General features: G+C 43.6%; 1 protein-coding gene across 2 annotated transcripts in view; it reads left to right on the top strand.

Annotated features, from left to right (window-relative positions):
• notch1b (notch receptor 1b) overlaps nt 1-18283 on the top strand; it is a 49781-nt gene that overhangs the window by 25574 nt on the left and 5924 nt on the right. For both annotated transcript variants that reach the window (XM_034090448.2, XM_034090447.2), the window contains exons 9-28: nt 292-405; nt 3300-3413; nt 3580-3813; nt 3897-4007; nt 6053-6245; nt 6324-6469; nt 6589-6702; nt 7428-7547; nt 7913-8065; nt 8198-8426; nt 9087-9288; nt 9555-9708; nt 9814-9998; nt 10517-10649; nt 11571-11828; nt 12336-12448; nt 13137-13711; nt 14081-14515; nt 14992-15140; nt 17784-17997. In XM_034090448.2, coding sequence (XP_033946339.1) covers nt 292-405; nt 3300-3413; nt 3580-3813; nt 3897-4007; nt 6053-6245; nt 6324-6469; nt 6589-6702; nt 7428-7547; nt 7913-8065; nt 8198-8426; nt 9087-9288; nt 9555-9708; nt 9814-9998; nt 10517-10649; nt 11571-11828; nt 12336-12448; nt 13137-13711; nt 14081-14515; nt 14992-15140; nt 17784-17997 — 3946 coding nt within the window. The remainder of the gene's footprint in view (nt 1-291; nt 406-3299; nt 3414-3579; nt 3814-3896; nt 4008-6052; nt 6246-6323; nt 6470-6588; nt 6703-7427; nt 7548-7912; nt 8066-8197; nt 8427-9086; nt 9289-9554; nt 9709-9813; nt 9999-10516; nt 10650-11570; nt 11829-12335; nt 12449-13136; nt 13712-14080; nt 14516-14991; nt 15141-17783; nt 17998-18283) is intronic.

The following is an 18283-nucleotide window of genomic DNA, read 5'->3' as shown; positions in this document are numbered from 1 at the left end:
TCAACTTTCTTCAACTTATGGGAAAGTGTAGTGATTATCTCAATCAATTGCACCGTTTGGTTTACGTCCTCTTAAACTGAACATGAATTACGATGGCCACGTTTCACTATGATAACACGAGAAATAAGTTGCAGTCCTACTGGTTTTCACAAAGCCTCTGTGTATAATTGAAATTAGCTACAGCGGTGTATGTATATAACATCAGTGTGAAAGCGCCTCTCTCTGTGTCTCTTGTCTAACCGATCTACCCCCCCACCCCACCCCTCCTATCCTCCCTTGCTAATTGGCCAGGTTACGAGGGGGAGTTCTGCGAGATCGATACAGACGAGTGCGCCAACAGCCCCTGCCTGAACAACGGCAAGTGTATCGACAAGATCAACGCCTTCCACTGCCAGTGCCCCACAGGTGAGGCTGCGTACTGCTGCAGAGGGGGGAGGCATGGGGCCAGGGGGCACAGAGGTCGATCTCTCTTCCTTACGCTCTAACTCTATCTCTCTTTCACTCAAATACAAATACACACAAACACCTTTCTGGACGGGCACTAATCCCCGCCCTGAGGCAGGCTTACGCAGGCCCGGGTAGCCCAGAATGAACGCAGCAGTCGAGGAGGAGAGGGGAGAAAATAATCTATAGGGAAAGGCCAGGGGAAGTTTGAACAAGTTTCTTATAACTTTTGCTAAGTCTGACGAGTGAGCAGAAACGTGTGGATCTAAACCAGAGTCTACATTGTGACTGAGAGCAAGCGAGAGCTAATAATAGCCGGCACTATACCATGAGATGTTCTGCATTCTGATGGTGGATGACGTAATGGTTTGATCTATTTTGAGGGCAGCTACTGCAGTTGTGTTTTTAAGCGCTTTTTTTGTTACCAGAAATGCCATTGGGTGTACATTATTTGGACAGCTATTGATGTTTTGTTCAGGAGTGAAGGAATGCCACTATTGAATGTGGATAGAGAGAAAAGAAGAAAGCAAAGGAGCGATCTTCAAAAGTGTTTTTTTCTGTTTTGCATACTTTCTTTGGGATCATTGAGGTGGAAGTGATTTTTTTTTCTTCTTCACGTTCTTTCTTTTCGGGGAGAAAAATAAAGAAGCGAGTCGGGTGGATCAAAGGCGGCCTGGGTGGAGTGAGGCAGGATTCCTCCTGTTGAGAAGGGAAGGAAGAAGGCTAGAAATAAAAGAAATAAAGAAAGAGGGACACCCCAACAGGAAAGCTTTAGAATGAATAGAAGGAGTACAAGACAGAAGAGCTTAACGCCTAAGAAAACTGTGGGACAGTGAGAGAGGGTGTATGTGAGGAAGCAGCACAAAGTGGTGGTGAAAGTGTTGTTTTGAGAGGGTGGATGGAGTGGTGGGGGGTATTAGAGGCACGGACCGTTATGCTGAAGCAGGCAGGGAGGGGTATAGAAGGGGAAGGGGCCTTAACCGCCCTGCTTGAGATGTAAATTTGTCCCCGTTGCGAGCCAGGCCCGAGGCGAGGGTCCCCTCTTATTATTTCTGTACATGGAATAGCCATGGAAACCCCACTGAGAGCCATTGAAATGTCTGATTCCTGCAGTCTGGGGATAAACCCCTCTTTGGCGGCTGGGATGCATGATGTGTGTGTGTGCACTTCTGCCTCAGCTTGTGTGTGAGTATGCTTGTTTGTGCATCTGGGTGAGACATTCTTTCACAGGGCACTGTATCAGAACTCTAAAGACATTTTACTTTTTGCGTCACATCTTGGCAAACACTTCTGAGGCTTCTTTCTCGCTGTTGGAAACTGGCAACATTGCTTGCAGAATAAACTGGTGTTGTTTTCCCCTCTCACTCTGCAAAACAGCTGGTCTTCCACTTTTCGATTATGCTGTTTAGGCAGCTTTTTATTGTGGATCGAATAGTTTAAGTGTGGTTAGAATGTCATTTCTAGGGCATAACATGTTTTCTCAGGCTGCATATCAGTTTGATAAACTTACTGTAAGTCACATACAAATTGACAGTCACTAAAACAGTGACCCTTAATAAAGTGTTTGTAGGATGGCTTACTAATGTGCATATTGTATAAACAAACACTTAATTTAGAAAATATGAAGGACTCAGAGGAACAGAAAGGTCAAACAGTTTCTAAAAAAAAAATCAATCTGGATTATAAAATGTTTTACTAACGCTTTTTAAAGCAACATTTGAGTTACCAGGTTGTTAAAAATACGTTCAGAATTAAAAGAGAAATTACGAAAAAAAACTGCCAAAGCTTTTTCAAAATCCTTCAAAAATATCTTAGAAATCGTTAAACTGTTGAAAATGTCAAAGGTTATTCAACAATTATAAGCGAATTGTTATTAAGCATAACAAATCGCTTTATAAACCATCCAATTCTTTATAAACCATCCAGTTGTTACCTGATGTGACATCCAAATTATAATCTTTTGGCAAATTTCTAGTACTTTTTCTTTTTAGTTGCACAAAAAGAGTTTGTTTTTACATACTGTTTGTGTATAGATGAAAATACACATGCATGTCCTCATGAATGCTTCTAGCAAAGTCCACTGTGAGAAATCAGCTCCCCCTTTCAGTTGAGCAGCAACTGAGTCTTTTTAGCTCAAACCACCTGCATGTTCCTGTGTGGTGTGGAGAAGGAGGGGAGCTAGGGCTTTATCTCTTCATCAGACAACATTCTACAAGTACCTGGACTATACCATCATGGGAACAAGGGGGGGACGAAGAGAAAATAGCTGAGATCAGGATAACTCCGGGAAAAAGCAAAGGGAAAGACCGCTGGTAGATTTTGAATGACAAGGAGTTTGAATAGTTGCAGGTCAAAGGTCAAGCGAGGCTTTTAGAGGCGGACGGGCGGGAGGTGGAGGGGGTGGTGGAGAAGGGGTGAAAGCAAGACGGGAGAATGCGCATTGTGATGGAAAAGTTTTTGGGGACAAAGGAGGCAACGGGCTCAGTTTGGCGTTGCGTTGAGCAGACAGGCCCTCCTTTGTCTCTCAACTCTTGGTCAGGAGGCCTCGCAACTTTCATTCTTCCCTCATTTCTTTCCCTCCCCCCCCCCCCCCCCACTTTGAACGAATTGGTGCCCCTCACCCTCCCGTCTCCTTTTGGAGTCGTGCTGAAAAGAAGTGAAAGGGAAAATAGAGAGTTTGTAGTGTTGCACAGTTGTTAATTAACATGCAGATTTTCTGATTCGATGAGAGTATGGACTCAGGATTATGAGTGGTCTAAAATGGTGAGAACACACACACACACTCACTCATACACAAAAACAGAAACTCCTTCATGCTCACATGCACACAGTAACCCCCCTTGTTGTTTTTCCAGGCTTCACTGGGAACCTTTGCCAGATAGACATCGACGAGTGTGCCAGCACGCCTTGCAAAAATGGCGCCAAGTGCACAGACGGCCCAAACAAGTACACCTGCGAGTGCACTGAAGGTAAACAAGTGCTGATTAAAGCTGAACATAACAGTTTAGTTTTTTAAGGCAAACTGCAAGGTTTGCAATTGCAGAAATAAAATAAACCAATTATATTTACCCTAGGAAAAAACATGTAATAAAGATTAGTACAACAGTTAAAACACAAATGTTTTAATTTATCCAGGTTACTCTGGGAGGCACTGTGAGACAGACATCAACGAGTGTTACTCGGACCCCTGCCACTACGGCACCTGCATCGACGGCCTGGCCTCTTTCAGCTGCCAATGCAAGCCGGGTTACACCGGGCGTCTGTGTGAGACCAACATCAACGAGTGTCTGAGCCAGCCGTGCAGGAACGGAGGCACCTGCCAGGACCGGGAGAACGCCTACATCTGTAGCTGCCTCAAGGGCACCACAGGTGACTGCCACACGCATACAAGAACACATGTAATCATTACTTTTTAATGACATTCACGGATACTAAAATACGTCTTTCAACAGGAATCAACTGTGAAATCAACATTGACGACTGCAAGAGCAATCCCTGTGACTATGGGACCTGCATCGACAAGATCAATGGCTACGAGTGTGCATGTGAACGCGGCTACACTGGTAAGCATTATTATTATTATTCTACACAGACAGCATTATTGCGTATGACCTTTTGTGTGGGAATAACATTTTTAACCCACTTGATTTCAAAATACTAATTAATACTAATACCTACTGAATCATGACAGACCTTCAATATGCCAATAGGCTACCTTATGCCAATAGTTACCTTAAGACAGGTAAACATGGCTGCTATCTCAGGTGACCAGCAGATAAATGAGTGTTTAAGGTGTAATATTTAACGTAAGGACAGATGAGCGAGCCTTCCTGATGGGGAGGGTGACAGATGGCGAGCGAGTGCGTACGCTCCGCTGAGGCTCGACCAGTATCACTTTCCAGCTCCTCCCTGTCCCCAACCTGCTGCTGTTAGGACACAACAAGCCGCCCTCCTGTGCAAAGAGAGGACACACACACACACACACACACACACACACACACACACACACACACACACACACACACACACACACACACACTCTGGCACACACAGTCACCTGGGATTTGAGCGGGAGAAAAGATTCCCTGAAAGATTCCTGAAAGTTGAGCTTTTAAAAGCTTGGAAGCCGGTCCCTGCTCTAAAGCTAAATGGGCTGCCTTCATGCTATGCGTGGCACCAGGCTGAATGGTGTCAATGCTCCAAGTGACCGACAAAGAGGGACTTAAAAACCCCTCATGTTTCTGGAAATTGATACATTGGCTGCTCTGAGATATAGATTTCATTGTGTTGCGGCTTTGTGTGATGCTATGTGACTTGCCTCTGTGTATTTCATATAGTACCTCACATGAAGTGCAAAATTGTGTTCTTGACAGCTGTTGCAGAAATTATTGTACAATTTTAAAAACCATCAGTTTACTGTCTTTACAAAAGACGTTTATTCTCTTTCTTGCCAACATTTTTATCAGAAGTGTTATATCTGTCGACTAAACATTTGATTACATTACATTGCATTTAGCTGACGCTTTTATCCAAAGCGACTTACAATAAGTGCATTCGACCAGGAAGACACAACCTTGAAGAAAACAGAATCATATAAGTACATCAGGTTTCATAGAGCCAAACATTTCAAGTGGCTTAAAGCAAGGAGACAGTTAACCTAGCTTAGCATAATGACTTCCTAGTAGCACACATTAGGCGCTTTGCGAACTTAGTTCCCAGTACTTAGTTCATCAGAACTCTTTAGTTCTGATGAACTAAAGAGCAGATCGCGTTCACACCGGAATAAGTTCCCTGGGGGAGGATTAGGCAAATGAAGCTCCTGACATCACTACTTCTTCTTCTTCTTCTTCTTCTTCTTCTTCTTCTTCTGCTTCTTCTGCTTCTTCTGCTTTGGGTTTACTGGCAGGCCGCAAACCACTTCACGGCGTATACTGCCACCCGAAGTCCCCGGCCGGAAGTCCCCAGAGTTGGAGACTGGCTTCAGTAGAAGCTGCTGGGACTCCCAGCAGCTGGGAGGGGCTAATAATGCTAATGCCAATGCCAGCAAATACAATGGCGGCTTTTCTGAGTTTTACGCGGCGTAGTTTGCAATTCGCCCAGCCAATCAGAAATGGGAACCTTTTTCTCCCAGGAAAGTCCCTGCTCTCTAGCAGGGACTAAAAAGGGGGTGAAAAGGTTCTCATTAACTAAGTTCTAGTTCTGTTTTTTTTGGTGTGAATGCAACATTTCAAGAACTATTAGAACTATACTGGGAAAAGTACTCCGGTGTGAAAGCTCCTATAGTCCCCTGTAAAAAAACCTTATAGTTTTTCATTTTTGGTGTGGAATAAACAAATAAGATGCAATGTGTTGATTAGTGAACTCTAGGTGCTGATGGTTGATTGTTTTCTTTTGACAAAGCCAGACTAAGTGTTTCCCTTTGTTTTTTAGTCTTAATGCTAAGCTAGGCTATTCAGCTCTAGCCACATATTTAGCACACTGAATTGAAAGTGTGATTAATCTTCCCAGTTCCCTTTTGCCTCGTGGCAGGCTGGTGATAATAATATGTTTTCTACTTGTTGTACAAATGATGCTACAGGATAGTAAAGCATCCTGTCCTTTTTCTCAGGTACCATGTGTAACATCAACATCGACGAGTGTGCCATAAACCCCTGCCACAATGGCGGCACCTGTATCGACGGCATCAACAGCTTCACCTGCGTGTGTCCAGAAGGTTACCATGACACCACCTGCTTCTCCCAGGTCAACGAGTGCCTCAGCAACCCCTGCATTCATGGCCACTGCGATGACAAGATCAACGGGTGAGACTTTCTACAAACTGCTCAATGACACTTCCAAAGAACCTTTTAATCATACTTTATTGTTTTTCTCTACGACAGCTATAAATGCCTGTGTGATTCTGGCTGGAGCGGTAAAAACTGCGACATTAACAACAATGAGTGTGAATCCAACCCCTGTATGAATGGAGGCACCTGCAAGGACATGACCAGCGGATATGTCTGCAACTGTCGCATGGGCTTCACCGGTCAGTATTTGTGTGGATTATTATTTGTTGATGTTTAAGCCTGTATATGTCTCCAAACTATTTGACTGGTTTACCTCTTAACTGAAGTGTGTATAAAATACTGTTTGCTCTATCCGCAGGCCCAAACTGTCAGACCAACATCAATGAATGTGCCTCCAACCCCTGCCTCAACCAGGGGACGTGCATTGACGATGTCGCTGGGTACAAGTGCAACTGTGTCCTGCCCTACACGGGTATGAAAATATTATTGAACATATTTGATACACCCATGTGTTGGCCTGGTGTTCAGAAATGTCCTTCCTTTTCCACAGCCTGTGTGCTTTAAGTTATTGGGCAAAGAGGAAACATGTGCGTGGGGTTAAATAACTGTCGAGGAAAGTTCAGCCTCAAGACTCCCTCAGGGCTGAATGGCACGGAACCTCTGACTCCTTCTGCTTCTGTGTTACACAAGCATCCCGATAAGAGAGCTGGAAAATATTTTCATGCCATCTCACTTATTTTGTGACAAAACAGATAATGATGGAAAGGCGAAGGTTACGTTTTCTCGTATTTGTCGAGTCGTCTATTTCGGAAAAATCCACAGGACTTTAAATAATAAAGGGCACCTCGCTTGTGTCGGGGTGGGAACAGGGGTTCTTGACACATTTCCTGTTTGCCTGCTTCCTGTCTCACAGAACAGCAAATGGTTTCACAATGGCCGGAAACTGGACCCTGCTTCCTGTAGGAGCCGTGTGTTATGGAAACAGATAGGGACATGTCTCCGCAGGCCTCTCACACTGACAGAACCTGGCTAAAATCTTCTGATAGCACTGATTGAAAGATGATTCTGTGTCCATTTGGGTTGGGTTATCTCCAAGTGTATGACTCATAGGTGATATCAGGCAGTAGAGGTAATGTTAAACACATAACAGATGTCATTTATTTGTATTAAAAATGTTATTTTGATTGTGTGTTATAGGAGAGAACTGTGAAACCTTGATGGCACCCTGCAGCTCTAAACCCTGCAAGCAAGGAGGAGTGTGTCAGGAGTCAGAGGACTATCAGAGCTTTTCCTGCGTCTGTCCTGAAGGATGGCAAGGTACACATTAATGTCTTCATTCCTGTGTGACCTAAAGGAACTAGTTAACAATTCCTCTATGAATTCCCAACAAAAGAAAGCCCATTTTACAACAGAACTCTAGTTTCGGGATGTTCTTTCTCCCAGTATGGTCTTGCTAAAAATGCCAGATTATTTAAGAATGTATATCAATAAAAAAAAATACATTTATTTATTACTTACACAATCTTACTGTTCAAATCATTCATCCCTGTGCCTAGCTTCAGAAAGCAACTAACAACTAGGAACAAGTCAATAGAATAGTATAGAATAAATAAATACATGTGGCAATGTTTAACAAAAGAGAGATGTACTTTACAGTATCTTCCTTTTTCCACCCCTCAAAGGTCAAACATGTGAGGTGGACATCAAAGAGTGTGTGAAGAATCCCTGTCGCAATGGAGCGACCTGCCAGAACACTTTGGGCAGTTACCGCTGTGCCTGCAAACCGGGCTTCGCCGGACGCAACTGCGAAAGCAACGTGGATGACTGCAAGCCCAGTACGTTCTCAAGTTTCTCGTACATTACATACTCTGCTTCATCAAATACTCGACATTCATTTCAAACCAAGAGCTTAACAAATGGCTTAAAACACATTCACTTAGCTTATCCTGATGCCCCTCCTCCCACAGACCCCTGCAGTAACGGCGGCCTGTGTAAGGACGAGGTGAACGGCTTCCTGTGCACCTGCCAGCCCGGCTTCAGGGGCACAAAGTGCCAGGAGGACATCAACGAGTGCGAGAGCAACCCCTGCAAGAACGGAGCCAACTGCACCGACTGCGTCAACAGCTACACCTGCACCTGCCCGGCCGGATTCAGCGGGATCCACTGTGAAAATAACACGCCTGACTGCACTGAGAGGTACACAGTGGTAATATCACAGAGTATATGCAACTTTATATAGCACTTTAAAAGGCAAACAGGTTCAGCAACAAGGTTCTTCACAAAGACACATTTTAAAACAGAACAATTATAAATAAGTGTGAACATGTTATCAGATATAAAAAAGAAGAAACAGTTACACACTATTACATGTATTCAAACCATTTGTATTATAAGAGATAAGACAGTCAGGTGAACACTGAACTATGTGTGTATCTACACAAATCAACAGATTCACTTTTATTCACTTGTTCATGCAGAGCCCATCTTCTTGTCCACCACTGCCCCTTCTGGTGGAGGGTGGATGTGCACCAGCTGACTGCAGCACTGTTGCAGCTGTCCTACAGTACCTAGTGGGTTAGCTGGCCGGAACTCTAAATGAGCTTGTAACTGTAGAGTTGTTAAAATGCAAGGAATGGTTTTCTGTCTCAACTATCATGGCAGCTCCCGGGAGGGAGTTTGAATATGGAGTAAATAAAAAGTATTTCTTCTTAGGTAACTTTCTATGGTTAAATCAGAAGTGAATGAGTACACAACTTCAGTGGATGAGAGTTTATTTAGTCCTCTCTTCCTTGAAAGCTACTTTACATCTTATTGAGTTTGATTTCATACAACAATCTATTCTTCTTTCTTCTGCAGCTCCTGTTTCAATGGGGGTTCCTGTATGGACGGCATCAACACCTACACCTGTTTATGCCCGCCGGGCTTTACTGGGAGCTACTGCCAGCATGACATCAACGAGTGTGACTCCAAACCCTGCCTGAACGGCGGCACCTGCCAGGACAGCTACGGCACATACAAGTGCACCTGCCCTCACGGATACACAGGGCTCAACTGCCAGGTAGGCGGACAGGGAGGGGCTTTACATTAGCCTGTTTGTCTTTGACTTTATTTAGCGGTATAAAGTATTGTTGCGAACTTTTTTAGTGGTGTGCAGGTAAACACTGAAACATTGCATACATAATAAGAAATAAACAATCTGAACCAAGTTTAGCTCTGTGTTACTTTTATAATCATTTTGAACCACAAAACACCAAATCAAAGTTTTCATCAAATGTTTAAATAATTATATGTAAATGACTGAGTTTACTGCGTTAAACCTTCCAGAATTTGGTCCGCTGGTGCGACACGTCTCCCTGTAAGAACGGCGGAACTTGCTGGCAGAGAGGAACCTCCTACAACTGCGAGTGTGAGACCGGCTGGGGGGGACTTTATTGTGACGTCCCAAGTGTCTCCTGTGAGGTGGCGGCCAAACAGAGAGGTAAGTTGTGCCGTACCTGGGTTTGGATATCAAAATCACATCATATATTGTGAATTAGTGTGTTTGTGAAAATGAAATGCTCACCGTCTCGTCCTGTCTGCGTAGGACTGGACGTTTCCCTTCTTTGCCGTAACTCGGGTCAGTGTCTGGACGCAGGAAACGTGCACTACTGCCACTGCCAGGTTGGATATACTGGCAGTTACTGTGAGGAGCAGGTGGACGAGTGCACCCCCAACCCCTGCCAGAACGGAGCCACCTGCACTGACTTCTTAGGCGGATACACCTGCAAGGTAACAGCACTTAAAACAATATGCATCCAGTTGTTGGTGTTATACCTTTAGTAACTTGTTAAGATAACCCTAATTTGGACATTATTCCAATGAAAACCAGCTAAGCAAGTTTATATGTTTTAATTTAATGTTGCAAATTGAGTGTCATCTGTCATCTTGGATAAACTTAATCAATTTGCAAGTCTTGTCTTACTTTTTTATTTTGAAACTCAAACCTTTATTTTTAAATGTGTTAAATGCCTGAATGTAGAGCATGCATCCTTCGAGCTTAAAGAACCCCAGTCATTGCTAATGAAGAGGCCTGCTTATAAATAGCAGGAACATGTTTGGTTATGTTAATCTCCTCTGGATCTGCTGGCCTTGGCAGGATGGAGGCCAGAAAACAGCCAGGTAAACAAAAAAAAACATCTCTGTTTCATGTCACACATTGATTAAACTTTCCCCTCTCTTCTTCCTCCTCCGCCTTCTTTTTTCTTCCTCCTTCTCGGCTCCTTCTTCTTCTTCTTCTTCTCTCTCAGTGTCTGCCAGGATACGTGGGGACGAACTGCTCTGACGAGATCAATGAATGTTTCTCCCAGCCGTGCCAGAACGGGGGCACCTGCATTGACCTGATCAATACCTACAAATGCTCCTGTCCCCGGGGAACCCAAGGTCAGCAGACCCCACGCACACTCCTCCACACCACTCTGCCCCTCCATCCTCTCCTCCCTTGTCTCCACGCTTCATTAATTAGGGCTTAACAGCAGCCGGGGCATGTCTGCAAAACTCCTCCTCCTGTCTTGCCTCCATCCTTTCCTCCCCTTGTCAAATATGACATTGATTTTTCTCTCACTTGTGAGGGGAGGGTGTGTTGCCCAAATTGCCAGAGTGGAGTTGGGCATATACAAAAAAGGATGACATATAAAGAGTTTTTAATTTAAGATAAAATGTCAGAGGCCTTAACAAAAATGTTAAGAAAATCAACCTTTTGTAGTTGTTGCAGTTGTTTCACGTTTCATGTGGAACCTATATGCTGCAGGTCTCCCTTGAAAAAGAGATCTATGATCTCAATGGGACCAATCTCGTTAAATAAAGGTTTGAAATGAAATGAACCTTAAATTATGCATTTTTTATATTTATGGTTTTATTATTCCCCCCTTTTTATTCAGATTTGTTTTATTTCATTAACCATATAAACTTCTTCTTTTTTTTCAATATATAAACTTAATTTAAATTATTTACTTCATTCTTACAAAATAATTGTTTCTTACTGCGATGTTCTGCTTCTATTTTAACTTAAAGAGTGTTACCGTGTGGAAGCAGGACACCATAAGTATTCATTTGACTTCTAATTCTTAAAGTAGTTCATTGTATTTCTGAGGTTTGTTCCTGCTTTTACCCTCAAAGCTCATAATGCATTGCAGCAATGAGGCATTTCCCATTTTGAGGGAATTATGAGGCAGTTTTTTCCAACACTACATTTGTCTTTTTGCCTGTGGCTTTAGATCAGGCAGTCCTTATAAAAGGTTCTGAACGTTAATGCGTTTGTTTTCCGATTGAAAGCTGATGATGTTTTCCCTCCTCCTCCCTCAGGTGTGCACTGTGAGATCAACATGGACGACTGCAACCCATTCACCGACCCGGTCACCAACGAGCCCAAGTGTTTCAACAAGGGCAAGTGTGTGGATCGAGTGGGGGGCTACCACTGCATCTGCTCTGCGGGGTACGTAGGGGAGCGCTGCGAGGGAGACGTCAACGAGTGTCTCTCCAACCCCTGTGACTCTCGGGGGACGCACAGCTGCATCCAGCTCACCAACAGCTACCGCTGCGACTGCCGCACCGGATACACAGGTACACAGCCGGTCGGGGGGGAACAAGGTGGCCATTTTGTGTCAGTTTAGAGAATGAGGGAGAAACATGTGCTGTTGCTGAGGTGTTTTTTCAGATTCCCAGCCCATGAAAAACATTTGGATTCCTAGGGCCCTTTCTTATTCTAATGTTCTACAATAATCCGTTTTTGTTTTTACTTTTATTCGGTTCCTGTTATATGCCTTTTTGGCCTTATACAGATATGATATTAAACTGAACAACAAAATGTAACTTGCACTGAAATAGAGATGAAACACTGTAAACTAATCAATTACTGTTGCATTTGCAGTTATTTTATGAATTGCTTAAAGTAAGAAATAAAAAAATGTTCTCATAAGTTAGGATTTGACTGCTTTTATATGTGTTTTATGTGACCATAGATTATATATTTATTTCGGTTTTGAACTGCTGGACTAAACAACCTCGGAAAACTGTACCATTTGAGGATATTTTTTGAGAGTGACATAATATATGGGTGTGACTCTTCAGGTGAACGCTGTGAAACCGTGTTTGATGGATGTAAGGGGAAGCCGTGTCGCAATGGAGGGTCCTGCGCCGTAGCCAGCAACACACAATACGGTTTCATCTGCAAATGTCCTCCTGTGAGTACCTAAACACTCCTACACACTTTCAAGCAAACACACACAGACAGGCAGATCACTGTCACTTGTAACAATATTATGTTAAATCACGTTCAGAGAAATACAAAAAACACGCTACATCCTTTATTCTAACATTATCCTTAAAATAAGAAAATTGAGGATTGAACCACTCTTTTTTTCCAAAAGGCCTAACTGCCATATTTTATATATTTGATTAAAAATATATACAGTATATATATATATATATATATATATATATGTTTTATCAATAGAACAGCTTTATATTATTTGACTTGTGCATGTCACTATCCTCGGGAAGCAGTACCACCTTCTCTTACTTTAAACTTATCCTATAAGAAAAATTCATGGGGACCAAACTTGTGTCATCATGAGAATACATTTGTGTCCTCTGATAATCACACACACACACACACACACACACACACACACACACACACACACACACACACACACACACACACACACACACACACACACACACACACACACACACACACACACACACACACACACACACACACACACACACACACACACACACGACCTACATGCACACATAATATATGTTATAATGATTATTTAAATAGAACAATATAATAATGAGATCTGAAGTATTTTCCAAGATCAGATTGTAATCCTCATTTGAATCTTTTCCCTCCTCTAACAGGGTTTTACCGGCTCCACGTGTGAATATGACGCCCAGGCCTGCGGCAGCCTTCACTGTCGTCATGGAGGCACCTGCATCTCCGGCCACAAGAACCCCAAGTGTCTGTGCACCCCATCCTTCACCGGGCCGGAGTGCCAGTATCCCACAGACAGCCCCTGTAACTCCAGCCCCTGTTACAACGGTGGCACGTGTGAGTACACCACCGAGGCGCCTTTTTACAACTGCGTCTGCCCCAACAACTTCAACGGCCTCCGCTGCCACATCCTGGACTACAGCTTCCAAGGAGGGTTCGGACACGACATCCCGCTGCCGCCGCCCGAGGTGGAGGTCGGCTGCGACATCCTGCTGTGCGAGGAAGCTCAGCACAACGAGTACTGCGACGTGCTCTGTAACAACCACGCCTGTGGCTGGGACAACGGAGACTGCTCGCTCAACTTCGACGATCCGTGGAAGAACTGCTCGGCCTCTCTGCAGTGCTGGCGGTACTTCAACGATGGGAAGTGTGATTCGCAGTGTGACAACGCCGGGTGTCTGTACGACGGGTTTGACTGCCAGAATCTGGAAGGACAGTGCAAGTGAGTAGTGTTTGGAGTTGAAATTCAAACTGAAATATTAGTGGAATTGTATTTAACAGGCCGTAGTGTGCCACTGACAGATCAAAGCAGATCCAAAAACTAAACAATTATTGTATTTTCTATTTAGATGGAAAAATTCGAATTTACACAGTTTGGCATTTGTGGATGGTTACTTATTCCAATGCACTAAAGTTTTATTTTCCAGGCCAGGATTTAACTATTTAACTCCTTTAAGTCTATATTTGTGTTTTCTGTGATGCGGCCATCTATTGCTATCTAAAACTTTAATAGTGCTTGGTATTATTATTCTTAAACGTGGTCATACTGAATATAATGAACTGCACCCCTAACTTAACCTCTTTTCTGCAGTCCTCTGTATGACCAGTACTGCAAAGACCACTACGCTGACGGCCACTGCGACCAGGGCTGCAACAATGCTGAGTGTGAGTGGGACGGCTTGGACTGCGCTAACAGCATGCCAGAGAAGCTCGCCGTGGGCCAGCTGGTCCTGGTGGTGCACATAGCCCCCGTGCAGCTCCTCAACAACTCCTTCGGCTTCCTGCGCGAGCTGAGCCGCGTCCTCCGCACCAACGTGGTCTTCAGAAAGGACGCCAAGGGCGAGACGATGGTGTACCCATACTACGGGAACGATCACGAGCTGAAAAAGTACACAGTTAAGCGCTCAGTGGATTCCTGGGCAGAGGTTCCTGGCAAGGTGCTGAACGTGATGAAGAGGAGCCTGAAAGACGTGGTGGGCGGGAGCAGGAGAGTGAGGAGGGAGCTGGATCACCTGCAGATCAAAGGGTGAGCAAAGATACCCTGAGATGTGTTAGTCTTTAACTATACTCCACGTTTTTAAGGATTCGGGAGCTAATTCATAAAAAGAGGTTGCCGTTTTTGTGGCAGCTGAACCTGCACGAGAAAGACAAGTGCTCTTGTCTATATTGGCATGTATTTCAATTAGGTAAAATCTTGCGTGTGGCACAAGATTACACACTCTCTATTACAAATAAGCGTTATTGCATCGACTTTCCCATTCACAAATATTGGCGCTCAGTGCGTCACACAGTAAAAGGACAATGATTAGGCTTTGATTGTAACTGATTGCTTATCTTTCCTGTCATCAGTGATTGTAGCTGGATAAAGGCATCTTCATGCATTACATTCATTTAATTTAGTATTTAAAATTCCCATTTCAGTGGTCAAAATAGCTTTAAATCATAGGTTTAAATATGTAGATGTGACTTGACCTCTCTGTGTGCCTTCTCTTCTCTCTTCAGTTCTGTGGTTCACTTGGAGGTGGACAACCGTCAGTGTTTCCAGCAGTCCACCGAGTGTTTCCAGAGCACCGATGACGCTGCTGCCTTCCTCGGAGCTCTGGCCTCCAGCGGCAAACTGGACGTTCCCTACACCATCGAAGCAGTTTATAGTGAGTACATCCCATTTAGTTCTCCATGGTTCAAATAAAATGTGTTTCAGTAGAGAAGCATCATGTTGCACTGGGTAACTGTTCTTCCTCATGATTCTTTTCAAAGGAGACCTATCGTGCAAAATGCACTTTTTGATGTCTTTTATACATAAATATGTGTCCCCGGTGTGTCAGAAAACAAAACCCTCTCTCTTTTCCACCGTACCCACATCTCAAAAAAAAATTTAAATAAAGGGGGGTGCTAACAAACAGATCCAGAATTTTCGCTCCCATAACGTCATTGGCGACATCCGGCCGACATGACACGTCCCAACCTATCGTCTCCGTATACAGTCGCAGCTGTGTGTCTGTGTATTCAGCAGGATGTCTGCTGGAGGCTTAGAGTAAAGTTGTTATATATATAATACATATAATGGCACTGTTCTAGCAGTAACCACTTAAGAAAGAACATGTTTTGGGAGTAATATGCTGTGTGTTTACAAGCATGCTAACACTCAGAGCTAGCCATGGAGCTAACGCTGTAGGCTACTGGAGAGAATATGTGTAACGTAATGTCCTTGTGGTTCAGAAATAAATGGCTCCAATGGGTGATCTGTTTGGTATTTTAAGCAAAACACTTCACATACATGTTTTGTATAGGTATGGCCCTACAATATATTTTTCCAATATAGCATAATCGGTCCACTTTAAGTCAATTCCACATAAGGGGTGCCAATATACCGGCATTGACGATGAACAATGAACCAAGTCATGTTAATAATACACATCTGAATATATCTTGTAAATTAATCCAGCGCCCACTGTGGTGTCCTTCAATTCTCGATGTGTCTACCTCCTCATACATCACACACATACAGTATGAGTTTAATACATTTGCCAAAGAAAATAGACGAAACACACAAGACAAATTCGCGTGATAGCATTATTATCATTTTAAAATGTTATCTAGATATTACTGTTATTGTGAACTATTTTGTCTGCAGTTATGGTTTGTGTCTTAATCCGCCCCTGAAACTAGTCCCTAATGTTTGCAATTCTACTTCATTTGTGTAACATTTGCTGAACACTGTAGTGCCCAGCAATAAAACTTAGTTATTTAATATTTTAAACAATAAGACCATAGATTATATATGCATTTTAAAGAGGGATGGACTAACTTTTGGTTTCCGTCTTTACAAAATGTAATATTGAATCAGAATCAAGTTTATTGCCAGGTCAATTAAACATACAAGGAATTTGCTTTGGTGTATGATGGTGCAAACATAAACAACTTAAGAAAATAAGTTGTAATCAAAAATCAATATGAATAAAAAGTATTTACACCAAATTTACATATACAAAAGAAAATAGAATATTATCTTGCCAGCCTTATCTGCATTTCCACGCAACTATAAAGTCATTTTTGTACAGCGGTCTCTGATAATTACACAACTCAAATAAATAATTCTGGTTATTAATTGTCCGATCAGTACAAACAGAAATAAAGCCCAAAATCTAAAACACGAGAGTTGTAATGTAGATGAATGTGCCCTGCTGGTACAATCCTTTGAGGCCTTGCTCTACGATCTACACACACACACACACACACACACACACACACACACACACACACACACACACACACACACACACACACACACACACACACACACACACACACACACACACACACACACACACACTCATGCACACCAGAGGGTAAGACACGTGCTGTTCCTCTCAAACTGAACGTATCCGCCCTGCCCTCTGGTCGGGTCCTAACCCTACCGCTCTTTGATTGTGTATTTGTTATGCAGCGTTGAACAAATGCAATTGTGAATCTCATGGCCTAAACAATCAATCCTTCCCTCTGTGTGTAAATCCACTGGCTTCAGGCTCCAAAATGGTTAATTGCTGCAAATCAACTCAACCAACCCCCTACTCACACAATATAACACTCCATCTCTATCTGTCTGTCTCTCTCTGCCTTTCACAGTCATGTACACATATACATCCGCAGATAACACACTCTCACATGCACGCACACACACTTCATCCCACAGTGTGAGGGGCTGCTGCAACCTTCACCTCGCCGAATGTAATACCAGGACTTAATGCATCTCCAAGGGTTTAGGTTGGGGGAGTTTATCATTTCAAAATCGTTAGTAGAAAAAAAGAGAAGGGGAAAAATTGATCGGGAGTGTGCTAGAAGTTGGGAGTCTTTGTTATCTCGAAGATCCTAATAAATCCTTCGTCTTTACAGCTTAAAGCGCGTGCAGTAATTTGAAGTTCATTAATCCCCCTCCTTTTTTTCTCTTAAAGAAGAAATGGTAAAGTTGTCTCTTGGTACCCTGGGTTGAAAAGGGAGAGAGGAGGTGGTGATGTTCGTTTTTCCCCTTTTTTCTTTTTTATCACGCCCCATCCTTTTTTTTCCTTTTTTGATGAAAAGTGTTTAGCAATTCTGATTATTACTGAATAGATAGTAGAAGCTAGCTTTACAAACGGTGAGGATCGTCAGTCAGTTCCTGGCGCTTACTGCTGGTTGTGGTGTGTTTTGGAGTGGGAACCGTGGGGGCGAGGAAGAGCCGGACTCGCTCTACTCCAACACTCGGGCTGATCCTGGGTCGGCCCACGTCTTGACCATGTCCTCACTTTTCCTACCAGGCGGTGTGGACCCCCCGCCATCGCAGGACCTCTACCCGATCTACCTGGTCCTGGCCGGCATTGGGATACTGGCCTTCCTTGGAGTGGGGATGGTGGCTGCCCGAAAGCGTCGCCATGAGCACGGGCGCCTCTGGCTCCCCGAGGGCTTCAAGACCACCGAGACCAGCAAGAAGAAGAGACGAGAGCCTGTCGGAGAGGATTCTGTGGGATTAAAGTAAGTTTTGTTTATTCGCAGAGTGGCGTTCAGGTACCTGATTTCGTCGCGGGTCAGGTGAAGGGCTAGTTCTGATGGTCAAAATGGGTGTAACTGGTGATCAGTCAAATTTGGGAAAGGGGTGTTTTGCCTGGATCATTAATGATAATGATATAGCGGATTTAGGTTGCGCATTAATTGACTTGTTGGGGCAGAGGGGTGGGGTATGGATTCAATCAATGCTTTTGTTTTTTGGCATTGCTGCACCATTAATGGTGAGTGCCTTGGATGAGATGGAGGCGGCAGA

The sequence above is a fragment of the Pseudochaenichthys georgianus genome, chromosome 9 (assembly GCF_902827115.2).
Source record: "Pseudochaenichthys georgianus chromosome 9, fPseGeo1.2, whole genome shotgun sequence".
Taxonomy (NCBI): Eukaryota; Metazoa; Chordata; class Actinopteri; order Perciformes; family Channichthyidae; genus Pseudochaenichthys; species Pseudochaenichthys georgianus.
The sequence above is the reverse complement of the archived record's forward strand: the minus strand, read 5'-3'. Positions and strand labels throughout refer to the sequence as shown.